The 17,185-nt window shown below is 42.6% G+C and overlaps 1 protein-coding gene across 1 annotated transcript; it reads right to left on the reverse strand.

Moving 5' to 3' along the window:
• Positions 1 to 391: 391 nt before the first annotated feature.
• LOC103651319 (uncharacterized) lies at positions 392 to 8,832 on the reverse strand. The gene is made up of 19 exons (XM_008676937.3): positions 8,626 to 8,832; positions 8,421 to 8,537; positions 8,132 to 8,300; positions 6,887 to 7,109; positions 6,747 to 6,803; positions 6,235 to 6,378; positions 6,079 to 6,159; positions 5,148 to 5,235; positions 4,325 to 4,662; positions 4,144 to 4,219; positions 3,867 to 4,060; positions 3,468 to 3,631; positions 3,323 to 3,395; positions 3,120 to 3,233; positions 1,787 to 1,867; positions 1,600 to 1,659; positions 1,260 to 1,343; positions 1,032 to 1,174; positions 392 to 941 (listed from the first exon to the last, which is right to left on the reverse strand). The coding sequence occupies exons 1-19, from the start codon at positions 8,639 to 8,641 to the stop codon at positions 860 to 862; spliced, it is 2,304 nt and encodes a 767-aa protein (XP_008675159.1). The 5' UTR covers positions 8,642 to 8,832; the 3' UTR covers positions 392 to 859.
• Between the last annotated feature and the right edge of the window lie 8,353 nt (positions 8,833 to 17,185).

Consider the following 17,185-nt stretch of genomic DNA (forward strand, 5'->3'; position numbering starts at 1 on the left):
TATTTTGGAACAGAAGGTGTATAATAGTATTTATTTATTACAAAACTTTTCTATACAACTGATACTAAATCATACATTATATTAGAATTGCATTTTTAAAGGAACGAAGGGAGAACATATATTTGTTGTCATAAATCTTGATACTTTTTCTATACATTTAGTTAAATTTTAGATATTTTTAACATAAAAATTTATATATTTATATTCTTTTTAAGAGAGAGGTAACAAGAAGTGTACATCTAGAGCAGCCAAAACCAAAACGGCTTACAATTTAGAATGGAAGTATTTTACAAATAAACTATAGATCATGCTGAGTTAATGAGACACATTCACACGCGTGCACGTACTACTTAACGAATTACATCATCGCCCATTTTTTAACATCGAAAACTGATTAAAAACCGAGCAAATACTACATTGTTAGTCGTAATCCATTACAAATTATGGAACTGAACCATAGGAAGAACCATAGACAATCCCGCATCATACACAAGATGATCGGAAACTAATCAGGTGAAATACAGCACGCCAGAACCAGCAGCACATAAGAAGCGTTGCGATTTAGCGTTTGTTTGTTTATACTTGTATAATACAAGGCAATTCAAGAAGACACGTCCTGTTGTCCCGCCCGAAAGCCGGGTATGCCAACTTTAAGCAGCATGTGTAAACCTGAGACCAAAATTGTTCTTCGCTACAGTAGCTCAGTAACCTTGCTCAAACAGAGAAAACAATTGCTTTAGGATGGTCCTAACCAAGAGCAACAACTGTGCATAACATGGGCTTGTGTGTTTAAACCAACGACTTTGATGCCAAAACAAGGTTGTCATGAACCAAATCATTTCTAGCAAAGCACAACAGGCTACGCATAGCGTTTCTTGAACAGATGATGCCTCTTTGACGGGTCCTTGTGTTTCTTCTGAACACCCTTTCCCTTCCCAGTGCTGGAAAGAAAAGATCACGGGCCGGTGCGCATGCAGTTAAAAGGGATTGACTCGGGTGCGAAATAAAAATCAGAGAGAGAGAGAGAGCACCTGTACTCCATGTAGACCATTCCACCAGCTCCAGAGAAGGCACTCATTGATCCGGCAGAGCGTCGTGCTCTAATAAGAGCCTTGCCATCAGAATCTTCTTCTAAGCGCTCAACACCAATCATGTCATCCCCTGCATTCAGCGCCTGTTGGTAGAGGTGAATGGGGCCATCTGCACACGATTAATAATAGCCAACAAAACTACGACCAGTGAGTACAGAAATGCCCCACCATGCTCAAGAGCTCAAGTTGTTCATCAAGTGTGTAATAGCTCAGATTAGGTCCTTCTTCAGCCGGCGGCAAACTAGTGATAACCTGGAAAGTACAATATTTCATCACTAAAAAGTACCAAAAGGGAAATGCAGGTCTGGTGCAGTGGTCTCATTGAGTCACCCGATCACGGGTTCGAAGCAGCCTCTCCGCATTTGCGAGAGAAAGGCTTGTGTCGGTTATTCGGTTTATCCCTTCTCTAGACCCCATTCGTATGGGAGCCTCAGCATTGGATCTGCCTTTTAAAAAGTACCTAAAGAACAATCTACCTTCCCAACTTGAGAAACTCCAAAAGCCATACCTTGAAGCTATATCCCTGGTCAATAAGAAACTGCTGCCTTTTTGTTGAGTAGTACATTTCCTGTGTCGTCACAAACAACATATAATGCTGATATGCTAAAGATAATTTGCAGTGCTGTTATGACATATCTACATGCTGGTGTTTCTAGAAGAAAAAAAGAGGAAATAAGTAATCAAGTGAGACAAACCTGTGTGTCAGTTGATACAAGGGAATAGAAAAAAGCATTGTATTCTTCTTTTCCTCCAGCCATCCTATCTTGGTGTTTACCCTGAAGTCACAGAATTTACAGGAACGAGAATATAATTCATGATATTCATTAAAGGAATGCTGTAAGCTGCGTTCCATACTCCCTACAATTTTTCCCAATTTGATTAGCCAAATCAAGGTAATTAATCTGATAACTATAAGCTGAAACTTAACTACACGATGGTAGCTCTAAAAACTAGGTCGGGTAGGGAAAGACCGTCCTCCCGATATTATATTAAGAAGAGACCGAAACATGGTCCTGGCCGAGAAAATCCCCGAACTCTGGCCCCCATCACTAGCGGGTCGTCACCGCCCACTCTGCAACGGCCCAGCCGGAGGGACCGCCCACTCAAAAACGGCCCAGCCGGAGGGTGGCGCGCAGGACGTAACCCGGGAGCTCTATACAGGTAAATAAGGTAGTGTGCATATACATGAACACCTATGTGCAACTATTCCAAATACCAGGTCATCATCAGCGATAATTCAGTTAGAGCAGCTGAAGTGGTGCATCAAACCATAGGCGGAGGGTTCCATGGTTGGAGGTCACAGTGCAAAGTCGTTTAGACCTTGTTCGTTTGTGTCGGATTGTACCCGGAATCGTTCCAGCTAATCAAAGTTTATATAAATTAGAGAAGCAATCCGGTTAGGAATCGTTCCGACCCATCGATCCGGCACAAACGAACAAGACCTTAGTGTGATCCACAACAACAACAAAGAATGCAATTAAAAAGGCAGATTTCTCTCACCATCAGATGTTCTCAGTTTTTTTTTTTGGTTGTGGGTCCTGCATTCATGCTTCGTGACAAAATTAAAACCTAAACGTGAGTTCACTTTTCATTTCTGACACCACGTGGCATGTTCGAATTTACAAACACGGGAGGGGCTATTGCAAGGCATGCAACATCACAACAGTAAAATCAATCCAATATATTGTCAGGTGTCGATACGACATTAATACCATTGAGGTTTACTGTGTTACTTGCTAGTTGAAACTAAATGAGAAATTTCCTCTAAGAATCTCTTTCTAGTAGCAAGACTTTTCATCATAATGTGTTTGCATTCATGATGAACTCAAGAACCTGGAATACAAATAAAAAAGGACAGGCTCAGTGCCGGAGGCTCCCACATGAGTGGAATATAAATGTCCACATTAATTTTGAGTGCCAAAAGGAACACAACCACCCACACAGAATTTTGAATGCCAAAGGATCAAGTGCGGCAATTGAGCTTGTCAACAAACTGAGGGAATGGTAGTAAGCAGCAGCCAACAGTACCTTTGCTCTGAGAATACGGCCCAGACGCTGAGCTTCTTGACGTCTCGAACCAGCGTGAGATGATATTTGTATGATAACATTAGCTTCTGGGATATCAATCGAGTTATCACCGACCTAACATGGAACAACATATAGTCACAAAGATTGCTGATAATAAATTGATTCCAAATATACACTCAAGCTTGGATAGTTACTAAGCACACCTTTGAAAGAAAAATTGTATTGACTTCTGGACTGTTCTTGAATTGGTAGAGAATTCTTGTCCTCTCAGCATGGCTAAATGATTCAAAGATAAATAAGGGCAAAATTAGAAGAAAATAGGTAACATCTGCACAAATGTGAAGTCACCTTGTGGCACCAAAAATCATTGGCTTGCGCAGTTTCATCGCATAAGTAGTTAGTGCAAACAGATTATCAGCAAACACAATTATCTTGTCTCCACGTTGTTGCTCATGGAATCGAATCAGGAATTCACAAGCCCTGAACTTGTTCGGATTCATGACATACAGTACCTGGCATGTGAGCTAGTAAGATGGGATCCTCCGGACAAGAGATAAAGGACAATTAAGTAAATTAAATGAAGTGAGACTATCAAACATAAAAAAATTGTTGTTTACTTATGACAAAAGTATAAGAGTATATCTTGTTGAAGGTGAGTAACAATAGTATCAAATGGAACATGTGAACCTCATTTTGTGCACAATAAGGGCAGAATTTTGTGTTTTCTCTGCAGGAACATAGATTCACCTGCTTCTTCTTTGAATTTTCCTTTTTCAAATACTCAGCAAAGAACTCTTTGGTCATAGGACACCATACTTCTGCACACTGCACATTTGCAATAAATCCACCTTTGACTAAATCCAACCAATTCGCTTCATACAGTTTTGGTCCAATTAGAAAATTCAGGTCAGTAATACGTTCGTCCTCTCTCACAAGGGTAGCTGTCATAATATTAACCCTAGTGAATTTATAATACACCAAGGCAAACAGTGAAATCATGCAGGATTATATGATGGGAACATACCAGTAAGACCCAGCTTGCAGTGAGATTTAGTAATGCTGATGACTTTTCTGAACATATGTGCAGGGACAACATGGACCTGAAAACACATATACACAAGAAAAGGAGACAAAAAGTGAGTGTGACGCTTTATTAAGACATGGAACCATAAACACCTCAACAATCAGATAATAGATTAATCCACCTCATCCATTAGAAGCAAGCCCCACTCTCTGTTTCGGATTTCTTCAATGATCTTCTCCGAATCTTCAGACCTTTTACCACCGAATGCAACCATGTTATATGTAGTAACAACCACACCAGCCATCCCTGTAAACTTCTCCTTGTTATCAGATGTAAAACGACTAATGTTCTCATCTTTTATGGTCGACCAAAGCTTGAACTGAAATGCCCATTGATCTACGGAGACAGCATTTGTGGCCAAACATAAACAGCTCTTCTTAATACGACAGGCTGCAGATACACCAACCAAGGACTTGCCAGCACCACAAGGTAGCACAATAATTCCAGACCTTGCTCGTCCTGCATAATTACAAATTAGATCAAATTAGTAATGGTAGCACGGACTAATTCAAGTATGTCAAATTTGTTACTCCCTGCAAGCGTAAAAAAATCCTAAAATTAAGAAACACATTCTTAGCAATATATATATATATATATATATATATATATATATATATATATATATATATATATATATATATATATATATATATATTGCTAGCAGTTCAAAACTTACATTAGCTTCAGTTAGAAATTCACTAGCACTAAACAATAGCACAATACAGGATGCCATATAAACAAGACACTGTAAGACCATTTCATACAAGGCAGATCTATTTTCATTTTGAACATGGTCACATATCAGCCATGTGCAATCAGGTACATCCAATTTTGAATTCGCTGCTGATTACTGGCAAATTCTTCAGTGAAAGCTTTGTCTCCATATATAGGTCTCTTAACAAAGTAATGATTGTTTGAAACTCGATTTTACATTATGAACTTACCGTTCCCAAACATTTTACTGAGACTCTTTTCTTGATATGGCCTAGGCCGTGCTTGCGGCTTTAGCTCCATATCCAAATCTGGGTTTACCTACAATCAAAGTAGACAAAGAAAACTAAGTTCACTAAACCATGCAAAAATAGCTACACATAGATCATGCTGATAAATCGCTACAGAATACAGTGTGTAAGTTATGTTTACGAATTATATAAGCTACCTACTTGGGTAGGACAATTACAGATTGACAGGTTGAGATTACTTCAATATCAGAAACAAATAGCAGACTATATAGTTCCTATTTGTCTATGTTTAGTTTTACTGTGCCAGAAATCAGTAAAATTATTTAAAACAACTTCCTGTAGTACCAAGGGCGCATTTTATTCAATAGAAAGCTTGACAAATTGCTTTTTCTATATGCATATAATTACACAAGGTTCTGTACATGGATGACAATTTCCATGACATATAATGTTAAGAGAATCACAGAAGTGAATGAGATACCTCCAATATATAAGCGACATTTCATAATGTATGTTGTATGCAGTCAACGGTTATAAACATAGACCAACAATCTTCATGAGCATCTTTGAGTAAGTCATGCTTTGTGTTGAAAACACCCACATAACAACTTTATCAGATTCCAAATTATATTACAATAAGATTAGTTGTATAAGTCATGCTTCCATGTCCAAAGATTTCATTTTTCTACGACCAGAGAGAGCAAGGTTTTATTTCCATTGGTATGTGTTCATCTATTACATTCTTTTGACAGACAAGGGCCAATCCCACCCCTTGCATTATTTGGCAAAGAGCTAATGTGGTCTGGATTTTTTGCATTCTTCAAGAGGAGCTGAACTTTCTAGTATATGGTCATCAATTACAAAAATAGAAGAATATATGCAGTGACTGTCTCCTCAGACTAGACAAACTTACAGTGTCATTTCTGAAATCATACTCCTCCAGCATGGGATAGTTCAATGCATTTGGTAAGCACCGTTGCTTGACATTCTCAACCTGTGTGAAATGAATGGAACATCAGTCCCTCAGTAACTAAGTGGTTTCCAAGCTTCAATAGAGGTGGAGAGATACCTGAGAAGGATCAATCTCAAAAGAATGTGTTTCCTTGTCTTCAGTTGCAGCAGCAATTTCCATTCCATTTAACAGGTCTTCATGTCCACTAGCTATTTGGCCAGATGTCTTGCTAACAGTAAATGAAGGTGCCCCAAGGGAATCCTGAAGAAAATTAGGATAAAATTAGATGACATTGTAAAGCAAACAACTAACTTAAATTGATAGTAATGGTCAAGTGTAGACAAATTAGCAGGGAAACAACTTCTATCTAGGAGACTAGTGAGGTAGGTCACAAACTCACAATTAACCAAGCCACAATGGTTTCAAATGTCCAATGCCAAAGAAGTTGGGAGCCGATATGGGAAGAGAAGTATATGATACTCAAAAGTAAACAAAAAAGGGAAAACAGACCAGAAGAAATAAAACAAAGAAACGGATGACATGAACACACATTTTCACACTGCAAAGTTCTTCTCTACCTATGACTAGTTTGTTTCACTAAGAGATAATGCACTTAAACTAGATAATACCTCAGGAGATATCCTAGCTCTAGATATAACTTCATCCCTCAGAAGGGTACTCAATACCTGCACAACAGGTGTCACAGTTCTCTCATTAAATAAAAAAAGCAGAGTGATCAGAAGTTTATGCACAAGCCAAGTGATACAACCTCAGGAAATGGAGACTCGACAAAATATCGGTTCTTCTTCAAGACAAGCTTGACTTTGCCGTAGTTAGCAGTTGATCCATGGATGAAATCAATTATTTCACGGGGCAACTTGGTTTTAGATAGTTTACTCAAGACACTGATGATAGTGCTTGTCTCAAGTCCCACTGAGACCGCAGCATACAATGAGTGGGGAGTTAGATTGTATTCATGCATAGATTCTGGCCTGCACAATAACAACAGAGTCAAATTTTCAGAAATAAAAATTGCAAATGTGCCATCAAATATATTTCAAACCTTCGACACATATCCATGAAATTTTGAAGAAAAAACATAGTCATTCAAATATCTCTTAGATTGTAGATTAATAGCGCCTTGTGAGCTCAGATTCAGTTTCAATTTTTACTTATGTTCATTGCCGTTCCAGATAAATTGAGTAATGAACTCCTGATACCTCTAATGACGTCATTCAATCCTCCAAAATAAGCAAATCCTACTGTCCTAACAATCGTTAGCCAGGAAAAAACATCACAAGTATTGCAACTTACTCTAGTCAAGTTTAGATAGTGGTCCACTGGTCCACATATTTACTTCGAGTCCACTTCATAAACAAATGACATAACTAACAAGCAATAAACTCTGCTCGGAGAAAAAATACAAAAAAAAAAAATTGCAACAGCTACACTCAAGCACTTAAACCAAAAGTTTGTAATAATCATAGTTGATTAATTTATTAAATTAAGAAAACACTGGTGTCTTTCTCCCCCCCAACTCCCAGCATATGTATCCATCCCAACCAATTTCACACAAATTCCTTCATGTGAAATCTTGTTAACTCTTATCACATGATCAAAAGTTCACATGGGATAGAAAAAATCACCCAAAAGCAAAACACATCCTAAATTCAAACTGTAGTAAGGGTCTGAATGGAATATTGCAAATCCCTCAATCTAGTCTTGGAAATACTCAGAAAGACATCTCCTGGTCCATGACATCCAAAGACGAGCCAAATTCATTGTAGCCAGTGTGTCAACAATGCATACTAAATCAATCAGACCAAAACTATTTAAAGCATGGCCGTCTTACTACAGTCCTAGTTCATGTTATTAGAACTTCATGGAGAAATCAGCTGCTGGAATTCAGGTTGTGTTGTGTACAACCCGGATACAAACATTAGCAGTCTGAATACAAGCTGCAACCAAGGCTGGTGGTATTTGAGTATGGAAGTGATTGGAGGCTGGAGGGAACCTGCACACAGGCTCGGCGATGGCGATGAGAAAATCGTAAGCCTGCTTGTAGAGCGGCGAGAAGGTCTCGAGGAAGATGCGGCCGTCGGCGCACGCCCAGAGCGGACGGCTCGCGTGGTCCACCTTCAACTCGAGCTTCGTAAAATCCCTCTTCTTAACCTCCGTATCAGCTGCGTAAGAACAAGAAAACCAATCAAACTCCCCCATCAATCAATAAAAAGTTCCGCGGAAACCGCACAGATTCGGGGGAAGCCGGTAGATTTAGGAGCGATCAAGCCCGCGGTCAGTACCATCGTGGGCGTCGTCATCAAAGTCATCAGCGTAGTCGAACTCGGCGCTCTCGTCCACCAGGGCCGCTTTCGACGGCGTCGAGGACTTGTGCCGCTTCGGCGCGCGATGCCGATCGCCTGCAGGGGAGGAGATAAGGGAACGGCGTCACGAGGGGAGGCTGTAGGCTGTACATGGAGGAGATTGGGTTTAGGGTCGCCGCCTCACCGTCGCCGCCGGCCATGGCTGGGACCAAGGAGGAGACGGCGGCAGGTGGTCGGCGGCTCGGCGCGAATCGATGTCGGAGAGAGGATGGGCGGTGTCGCGGTGAGAACTGTTGAGAATACGATTCAGCGAAGCAGTCTGCGGTGCGTCGGCTTTGATGCAGCGTGCCGAACTCCCGCGTGGGCTTTGAGGGGTTCGGCGAATATATCGCGGGCCAGGCCGAAACATTGGCGAACCGACATTGGTTGTTGGGCTGGCGTAAACGGGTTTCGAGAGACCGAATTAATCACGGGGGTCGGTCGGCAGAGGTTCGGGGTTCAGTCAGAGTACAGTGCTGTTACATTTCATAAAAAAATTATAAAAAAAAAGTATAGTGCTGTAGTTGTAGGGAAGGAACTATAGATGGCCAACCGGGCCGCACGGCACGGCACTGGCACTAGCACGACCAGGCACGGTAAAAGATCCGTGTCGTGTCTGTTAGTGCCCCCGTGTTGGACCCTCGGCCCAGGCACGTCACTAACAGCGTCTAGCCGTGCCGTGTCGTGCCACCAGGCACGGCGGCACGCCAGCGCTAGTGCCAGCACGGGCACTATGTACAGAAAAAATGGTCACAAAGAGAGTAAGAGACTAATCACAAAAAAAAATTGTCACAACATATATAAGATGATTTTATTATGAATTGACAGTTTCAAACAACATAAAAATGGTCACAAAGAGAGTAAGAGACTAATCAAACAACAATTTTATTATGAGTTGTAGTGCAATGACTGCCTCGTTACAAACCTGTCTAGGTAAAACTCACCCTTGTGAGAAACCCTAGACAGGAAAAAAGAGTACAGCCCAGCTCATTAAAAAGTTTATTGTCCTTACAACAAAGTCCAGGTGCATAATATTACAGTCCCATTACAGAAATGGTCACAAAGAGAGTAAGAGACTAATCGAGATAAAGATTTTCAAATGTTTCTTCAAGCTCTTTGTCATCCACCATGTGTTGCATCCTTGCATCAGCATCCTCCCAAACTTTAATGCATGTCAACATCTCAACCACATCAGACTTCAACCTCCTCCTCCGCTCGTCGATGATCCTGCCAGTTAAACTAAAAGTGGATTCTGAAGAGATGGTAGACACAGGAACAGTTAAAATATCTTTAGCCATAATTGACAGTACTGGATAAGTGAGTTTGTGCTGATGCCACCAGTGCAAGATGTTGAAATCATCAGTTAACTGGTTGACAGTGTCACAATCTAAGTAAGAAATGAGTTCAGAAGCAGTAGAAGCTGAAGAGCTTGCAGCATGCAGTAGAGCAGTTGCAGAGGTATCTCTAGCAATGTTTAGAGTAGAAGCAAAAGAATGCATACCAACAGAAGTACCCACATCATCAACATCATCATAAATTTCATCCCAAGTAGACCGTTTCTTACCAGACAAGTTAGGAGGGACAACCCTGTTCAATCTAACAGATCCATATTTCTCTTCATATTTATTATAAACATCAGTAAGCTTAGCTCTAGTGGTAACCTGATAAACAACATAATCTGTACTTATCAGGTTGTCAGGTTCATTAATCTTCTAAGCACTCTACTAAAACCTTTCATTTTAGCTCTAGGGTCCAAGATGAATGCAAAAGAGTAAAGTAAAGGGGTGTTCCTCCAATATTTATTATATTTATCTATCATAGGTTGAATGACACCTATGATGTGAGTGTCATTAGCATAGTTCTTTAGATGTATAGTGTCGGCGTTTCGACCCCGGTGGGTCCCTGGACCGACGAGTAAATTGTCGTCGCGTGTCCCAGTCCAGATGGGTTGGCGCGAGACGGGGCACGAAGGGGGAAAAAAGGGAGACAGGCGAAAGGGGAAACCCGCGGCCTTCATGTTGTCCTGCGCCCAGGTCGGGTGCGCTTGCAGTAGGGGGTTACAAGCGTCCGCGTGGGAGAGAGCGAGGGACTTTACGCGTTGTCCCGTCCTCTCCGTGCGGCCAACCCTCTCGTACGAGAGCCCTGGACCTTCCTTTTATAGGCGTAAGGAGAGGGCCCAGGTGTACAATAGGAGATGTAGCAGTGTGCTAACGTGTCTAGCAGAGAGGAGCTAGTGCCCTAAGTACATGCCGTCGTGGCAGCCGGAGAGGTTTTGGCACCCTGTTCATGTGATGTCGTGGCCGTCGGAGGAGCGCTGGAGCCTTGCGGAAGGACAACTGTCGGGGCTGTCGAGTCCTTGCTGATGTCTCCTTGCTTCCGTAAGGGGCTAAGAGTTGTCGTCGTCATGGAGCACGCGGGGCGCCATCATTATTTGTTTACCGAGGCGAGCCAGATGGGACGTCGATCTTGTTCCCCGTAGCCTGAGCTAGCTAGGAGTAGGGTAATGATGGCCCCCCTGTGACGTGGTCGGTCCGAGCCCTGGGTCGGGCGAGGCGGAGGCTCCTCCGAGGTCGAGGTCGAGTCTGTCTTCCGAGGTCGAGGTCGAGTCCGAGCCCCGGGTCGGGCGAGGCGGAGACCATCGTCTGAGGCCAAGGCTGAGTCCGAGCCCTGGGGTCGGGCGAGGCGGAGTTCGTCGTCTTCCGGTGCCGAGGCCGAGTCCGAGCCCTGGGGTCGGGCGAGGCGGAGTTCGTCGTCTTCCGGGGCCGAGGCCGAGTCCGAGCCCTGGGGTCGGGCGAGGCGGAGTTCGTCGTCTTCCAGGGCCGAGTCCGAGCCCTAGGGTCGGGCGAGGCGGAGTTCGTCGTCTTCCGGGGCCGAGGCCGAGTCCGAGCCCTGGGGTCGGGCGAGGCGGAGCTTCCTATGGCGCCCGAGGCCGGACTTGGCTGCTGTCAGCCTCACTCTATCGAGTGGCACAACAGTCGGAGCGACGCAGGCGGCGCTGTCTTCTTGTCAGGCCGGTCAGTGGAGCGGCGAAGTGACTGCGGTCACTTCGGCTCTGTCGACTAAAGAGCGCACGTCAGGATAAGGTGTCAGGCGATCCTTGCATTAAATGCTCCTGCGATACGGTCGGTTGGCGTGGCGATCTGGCCAAGGTTGCTTCTCTGTGAAGACTGGGCCTCGGGCGAGCCGAAGGTGCGTCCGTTGCTTGAGAGGGCCTCGGGCGAGACATGAATCCTCCGGGGTCGGCTGCCTTTGTCCGAGGCTGGGCTCGGGCGAGGCGAGATCGTGTCCCTTGGGTGGACTGAGCCTTGACCTTAATCGCACCCATCAGGCCTTTGCAGCTTTGTGCTGATGGGGGTTACCAGCTGAGATTAGGAGTCTTGGGGGTACCCCTAATTATGGTCCCCGACAGTAGTCCCCGAGCCTCGAAGGGAGTGTTAATACTCGCTTGGAGGCTTTTATTGCACTTTTTTGCAAGGGGACCGGCCTTTCTCGGTTGCATTTCGTTCTGGTGGGTGCGCACGAGCGCACCCGCCGGGTGTAGCCCCCGAGGCCTCGGAGGAGTGGTTTGACTCCTTCGAGGTCTTAGCGCGTTTCGTAATGCCTCGGTCGGTCTGGTTGTTCCCTCATGCGAACTGGTCGTAGCCCGGGTGCACAGTCGAGTCCCAAGTTCTCGGACTGGTATGTTGACGTTGTCAATGGTTTGGCCGGAGTCGGGTTTGCGAGAGCAGCCCCTGAGCCTCCGCGCAGAGCGAGAGGACGGTCAAGGACAGACTCGGCTTTTTACATACGCCCCTGCGTCGCCTTTTCGCAAGGAGGAGGGGGGAAAGCGCCATGTTGCCCTCGGAGGGCGCCGAACATGGTGTCTCCGGTGAGTTGCTAACGGGTAATCCGAGTGGACGCCCGTGCCCCATTCGTTAGGGGTCGGCTAGTGGCCCGGAGGCGCGCTCCAAAAGTACCTGCGGGTGATTTGCCGGACCCGGTCCCCTTTTGACGGGGTCCGAGGGCTCGATGCCTCCCTCTGGTGGGATTCCGTTACAAAATGTAAGTCGCCTAGAGGGGGGTGGATAGGCGAAACCTGAAAATTAAAACTTTATCCCCCAACTAGATCCTTTGATTAGTGGTTAGAACAAGATGAACAATTATCGGAGTATAAGAACTAAGTTCTTGCTAGTAAAGAGTATAGCTTTCAAATAATGCGGAAGTGATCAATACAACTAATAATTCTATGATAACAAAGCAAGAAAGCTTAGATGAAAAAGAGCACTAACTCAAGTTCTTTTCTTGCGGAGTGTTGCTTCACTTAAATGAGATTTTAACTTGAAGCAACACCAATTGATATGAGCAAAGAATAGTGCAAGAGAACTTAGAGTAAGGAAAAGCAAACAAATCACAAGCAAAAGCACAATGAACACGGGTGATTTGTTTTACCGAGGTTCGGCCCTCGAAGGCCTAGTCCCCGTTGAGGAGTCCACTTAAGGACGGGTCTTTTTCAACCCTTTCCCTCTCTCCCGATCACACAAGGATCGGCGAGCTCTTCTTCTTCTCAAGGATCACTCTCGATCCCACAAGGACCACCACAATCTTTGGTGTCTCTTGCTAGCTTTTACAAGCCTCCAACACTTTGGAGGAAGTTCGAATGGGAGTCAAAAACTCCACGCGCAAATGAACACAAAGATGTAGCACACACTATCTCTCAATGAATCTCACAAGGCGCTAGGGCTAAACTCAATTGAGTAGCTCTCAATTGCTTGCTCTCTCTTTTGTGGCACTTGTGTTGGTTGTAGTGGACTAAATCTTGTGTATAGGATGGATCAATGAATATAGGTGGTTGGGAGGGCTTGAGTATGTCAACTAGATGACTTGGAATGTTGCTTGGACTCCCACACAATGAAGTGGCCGGTTGGGGTGGTATTTATAGCCACCATCCAATTTTGTAGCCGTTGGAGAAGCTGCTGGCGATGGGCGCACCGGACAGTCCGGTGCACACCGGACATGTCCGGTGCGCCAGCCACGTCATCCTATCCGTTGAGATTGGAGCTGGTCGACCGTTGGAGGCTTTGTCCTCATGTGGCACCGGACAGTCCGGTGCAGCACCGGACAGTCCGGTGCCCCTCTGGCTTCTGCTCTGACACTCTGAATTCAACTGTACACTTTGCAGAGTCGACTGTTGCGCGCAGATGACCGTTGCTCCGCTGGCACACCGGACAGTCCGGTGTACACCGGACAGTCCGGTGAATTTTAGCGGACGAGCCGTTGGCGTTTCCCGAGGCTGGCGAGTTCCCGAGGCCGATCTCCCTTGGCGCACCGGACACTGTCCGGTGTACATCGGACAGTCCGGTGAATTATAGCCGAGTCGCCTCTGGGAATTCCCGAAGGTGGAGAGTTTAAAGCTGAGTCCCCCTGGTGCACCGGACATGTCCGGTGGCACACCGGACAGTCCGGTGCGCCAGACCAGGGGTGCCTTCGGTTGCCCCTTTGCTCCTTTGTTGAATCCAAAATTTGATCTTTTTATTGGCTAAGTGCGAACCTTTGACACCTGTATAACTTATACACTAGAGCAAACTAGTTAGTCCAAAGATTTGTGTTGGGCAATTCAACCACCAAAATTATTTAGGAACTAGGTGTAAGCCTAATTCCCTTTCAATCTCCCCCTTTTTGGTGATTGATGCCAACACAAACCAAAGCAAATATAGAAGTGCATAATTGAACTAGTTTGCATAATGTAGGTGTAAAGGTTGCTTGGAATTGAGCCAATGTAACTACTTACAAGATATGCATGGAATGTTTCTTTCTTTATTTAGCATTTTGGACCACGTTTGCATCACATGTTTTGTTTTTGCAAATTCTTTTTGTAAATCCATTTCAAAGATCTTTTGCAAATAGTCAAAGGTAAATGAATAAGAGTTTGTAAAGCATTTTCAAGATTTGAAATTTTCTCCCCCTGTTTCAAATGCTTTTCTTTTGACTTAACAAAACTCCCCCTAAAAGAGATCCACCTCTTAGTGTTCAAGAGGGTTTTGATATACATTTTTGAAAAACTAATTTTCTCCTCCTTTTGAACATAATAGGATACCAATTGATAAATACTCTTGGAAAGCACTAAGTTTTTGAAATTGGTGGTGGTGCGGTCCTTTTGCTTTGGGCTCATTTCTCCCCCTTGTTGGCATGAATCGCCAAAAACGGAATCATTAGAGCCCTTGAAGTGCTATCTTCCCCTTTGGGCATAAATAAATGAGTTAAGATTATACCAAAGGCGAAGTCCTGTCTTTTAGCTTTGGGCTCTTACTCTCTCCAAAGACGAAGTCCTTTTCTTTGATGCTCATTTCTCCCCCAAAGAATAGAGAGTTGCTTGGAGTGATGGCGAAGTATGATTTACGGAGTGGAAGCCTTTGTTTTCGCTGAAGACTCCATTTCCCTTTCAATCTACGACTTAGCATAGTAATATACTTGGAAACATATTAGTCGTAGTCATGGTACGGGAATAATAGGATATATGCATTTGTACCAAAATGAAAGAGATATGATCAAGAGATATGTTAATTAAGTATGATCATAGTTCTATATAATATAGATTTCTCCCCCTAAATATGTGCCTTGAGAGGAATACTTATTTTGGCCTTAAATGCCAAGTGCACATAATTAGGTTAATGAGAACAAGTCTATATCATAGAGAAAGTGAGGTGCATTGTGTCATAATATATGTGTGATGCTCAAGACAGTTTATGCACTTATGAAAGCATGTTGCAAACATTTTAAGCATTTTTTCTTTAAAGATTTCAAAGAGACTTAAGGACCATCCACCTTTGGAACAAAGGTAGCTTATCCTCGTTACAAGGTTAAGCTTTAAGCTCTTTGACAATTAAATCGCTTCATCTAGTTTCAACAAAGATGCATTGAAGCATGAATGAATTTTTGAGAAGTTAAACTAGATATGAAGCAGGGATATGCATGGACATGCTTTCTCTTCCTTTTATACAAGATATGTAAAGAAAGTATAGAAAAAAAGGAAGATTTAGGTACAAGTTTGAATGAAAGGAAGTGGTTTTACCCTTTTGTACCTTCACATAGAGACGCTCTCTTCATTGTGCTTTGTCCTTAGTCTTAGTTGCTTAAGACCTATACTTGATGACAATATATGGGAATACTTTGCACAAGAGAGAGTTCTACAACTAGTGATCTTTTTCAAGTTATTGTTAGCATATATCAAATGGATCACAAGTTGCATAAATGAATCATGAATTCTCCTTTTTCCTTAGTGCATATCAAGATAGATGTCAATTAAAATTACCAATTGAGATCAAATTGAAATTACATGAGGCACTAAGAAACATAAGTGATAATCGAAGTTGTTTAATGATCAACCAATATGCGATCAAGAGAACAACAAAGGCATTAAATTTTCAATCAAGTTTAAAAATAGGAGAATCCAATAAGCATGCTACTTTTAGAAATGAAAGCAACAATCCTTGATAAAGGCGATATTACTTTAACAAGTTTGATTGATGTGAAGTAGCATACTATATGAGAAACATTATTCTCATGCAAGAGACTATATGAAATTACTAAGATAAAGCAATAGTCTCAACATAATCAAAATATAATAATGGACTCCCCCTAAAGATATGCATCAAGTAATTGAAAGAATTGATTTCGATGCATTCACTTTTAAGGACATAAAGGGAGAAGCATTATACATTTTGATCAAGGCTCATAAATTTAGCAATAAACAACTTAAGCCTTGTAATCTCATAATGAAAAAGAATTTAGAATGCTTACAACCACACCATTGATTATTGTGAAGACCTTATTGTCCAAGTAGGTGTTGTTATCCTTGATGTTTTTCCTTTTTCATTTGAGTGTCCTCCCTTTGTATTTGTCTCTTTTTCCTTCCAAACTTATTGAAAATACTCAAGAGACATGTTAATAGCGCAAGGGAGTAAATGGTGAAGGATGATTACTTTAGATAATTAGCATACAAAATTCATCATCCACAAGTCACACAGACATGAAGTAAAATCCTCAACATTAGTGCATTTCATTTGAGAAAAATGAGTGAGCACCTTTTTAATCATTTTTGATCAATCAAAGGAATTTTACTTTTTCATAATTATTATCATGACTTAGAAGCGCATCAATATGAGAATGGATATAGCAAAGGCATGAATTAGATTCTAATGAACAAGCGCATTTATGAGAATGACATTGAATGCACACTTAGTTAATTTCGGTCCAATAAAGAATCTATTCCTCACAAGGGTAGAATATGATAATTTAGATTAAATACCCATTGAGATGGGAACCAAACTTAAGAAGATGAGTTCACATACCTTTGCTTTTACCTTTCTTCCTTTTTGGTGAAGAGTACCCTTTGAGGCTTGTGCACTTTCTCTCTTGTAGATTTTCATAATTGAACTCAAGAGAAATGTTAGTAGCAACACAAGCACTAGTTTCCATTTTTTTTTGTAGTCATTTTGGTAAGGAATGAGAAGTTAGATTAACAAAACATGGAAACTCCATAGCATGAACTAGATTATCCATAGATGATGTTATGCTCAATTTTAACTCATAAAACAAGCATAAATAATCCTTTGAGATTATAGGAATAAATCTAAATCATGATTTGGAAAGCGATAAATGGGAAAGAATCATATCCAATTTGAGCAAGTAGAAATACATCATAAAACAATGGATTGATTTTTCTTTTC

The sequence above is a fragment of the Zea mays genome, chromosome 3 (genome assembly GCF_902167145.1).
Source record: "Zea mays cultivar B73 chromosome 3, Zm-B73-REFERENCE-NAM-5.0, whole genome shotgun sequence".
NCBI classification, from domain to species: Eukaryota; Viridiplantae; Streptophyta; class Magnoliopsida; order Poales; family Poaceae; genus Zea; species Zea mays.

Excerpts from the sequence above, each read along its gene's own strand:
- LOC103651319 (XM_008676937.3), bottom strand. Across the intron at positions 6,804-6,886 it reads TCGAGTCTCCATTTCCTGAG|GTATTGAGTACCCTTCTGAG; the intron begins GTTGTATCACTT and ends CCTGTTGTGCAG. Across the intron at positions 942-1,031 it reads ATGGTCTACATGGAGTACAG|CACTGGGAAGGGAAAGGGTG; the intron begins GTGCTCTCTCTC and ends TTTTCTTTCCAG.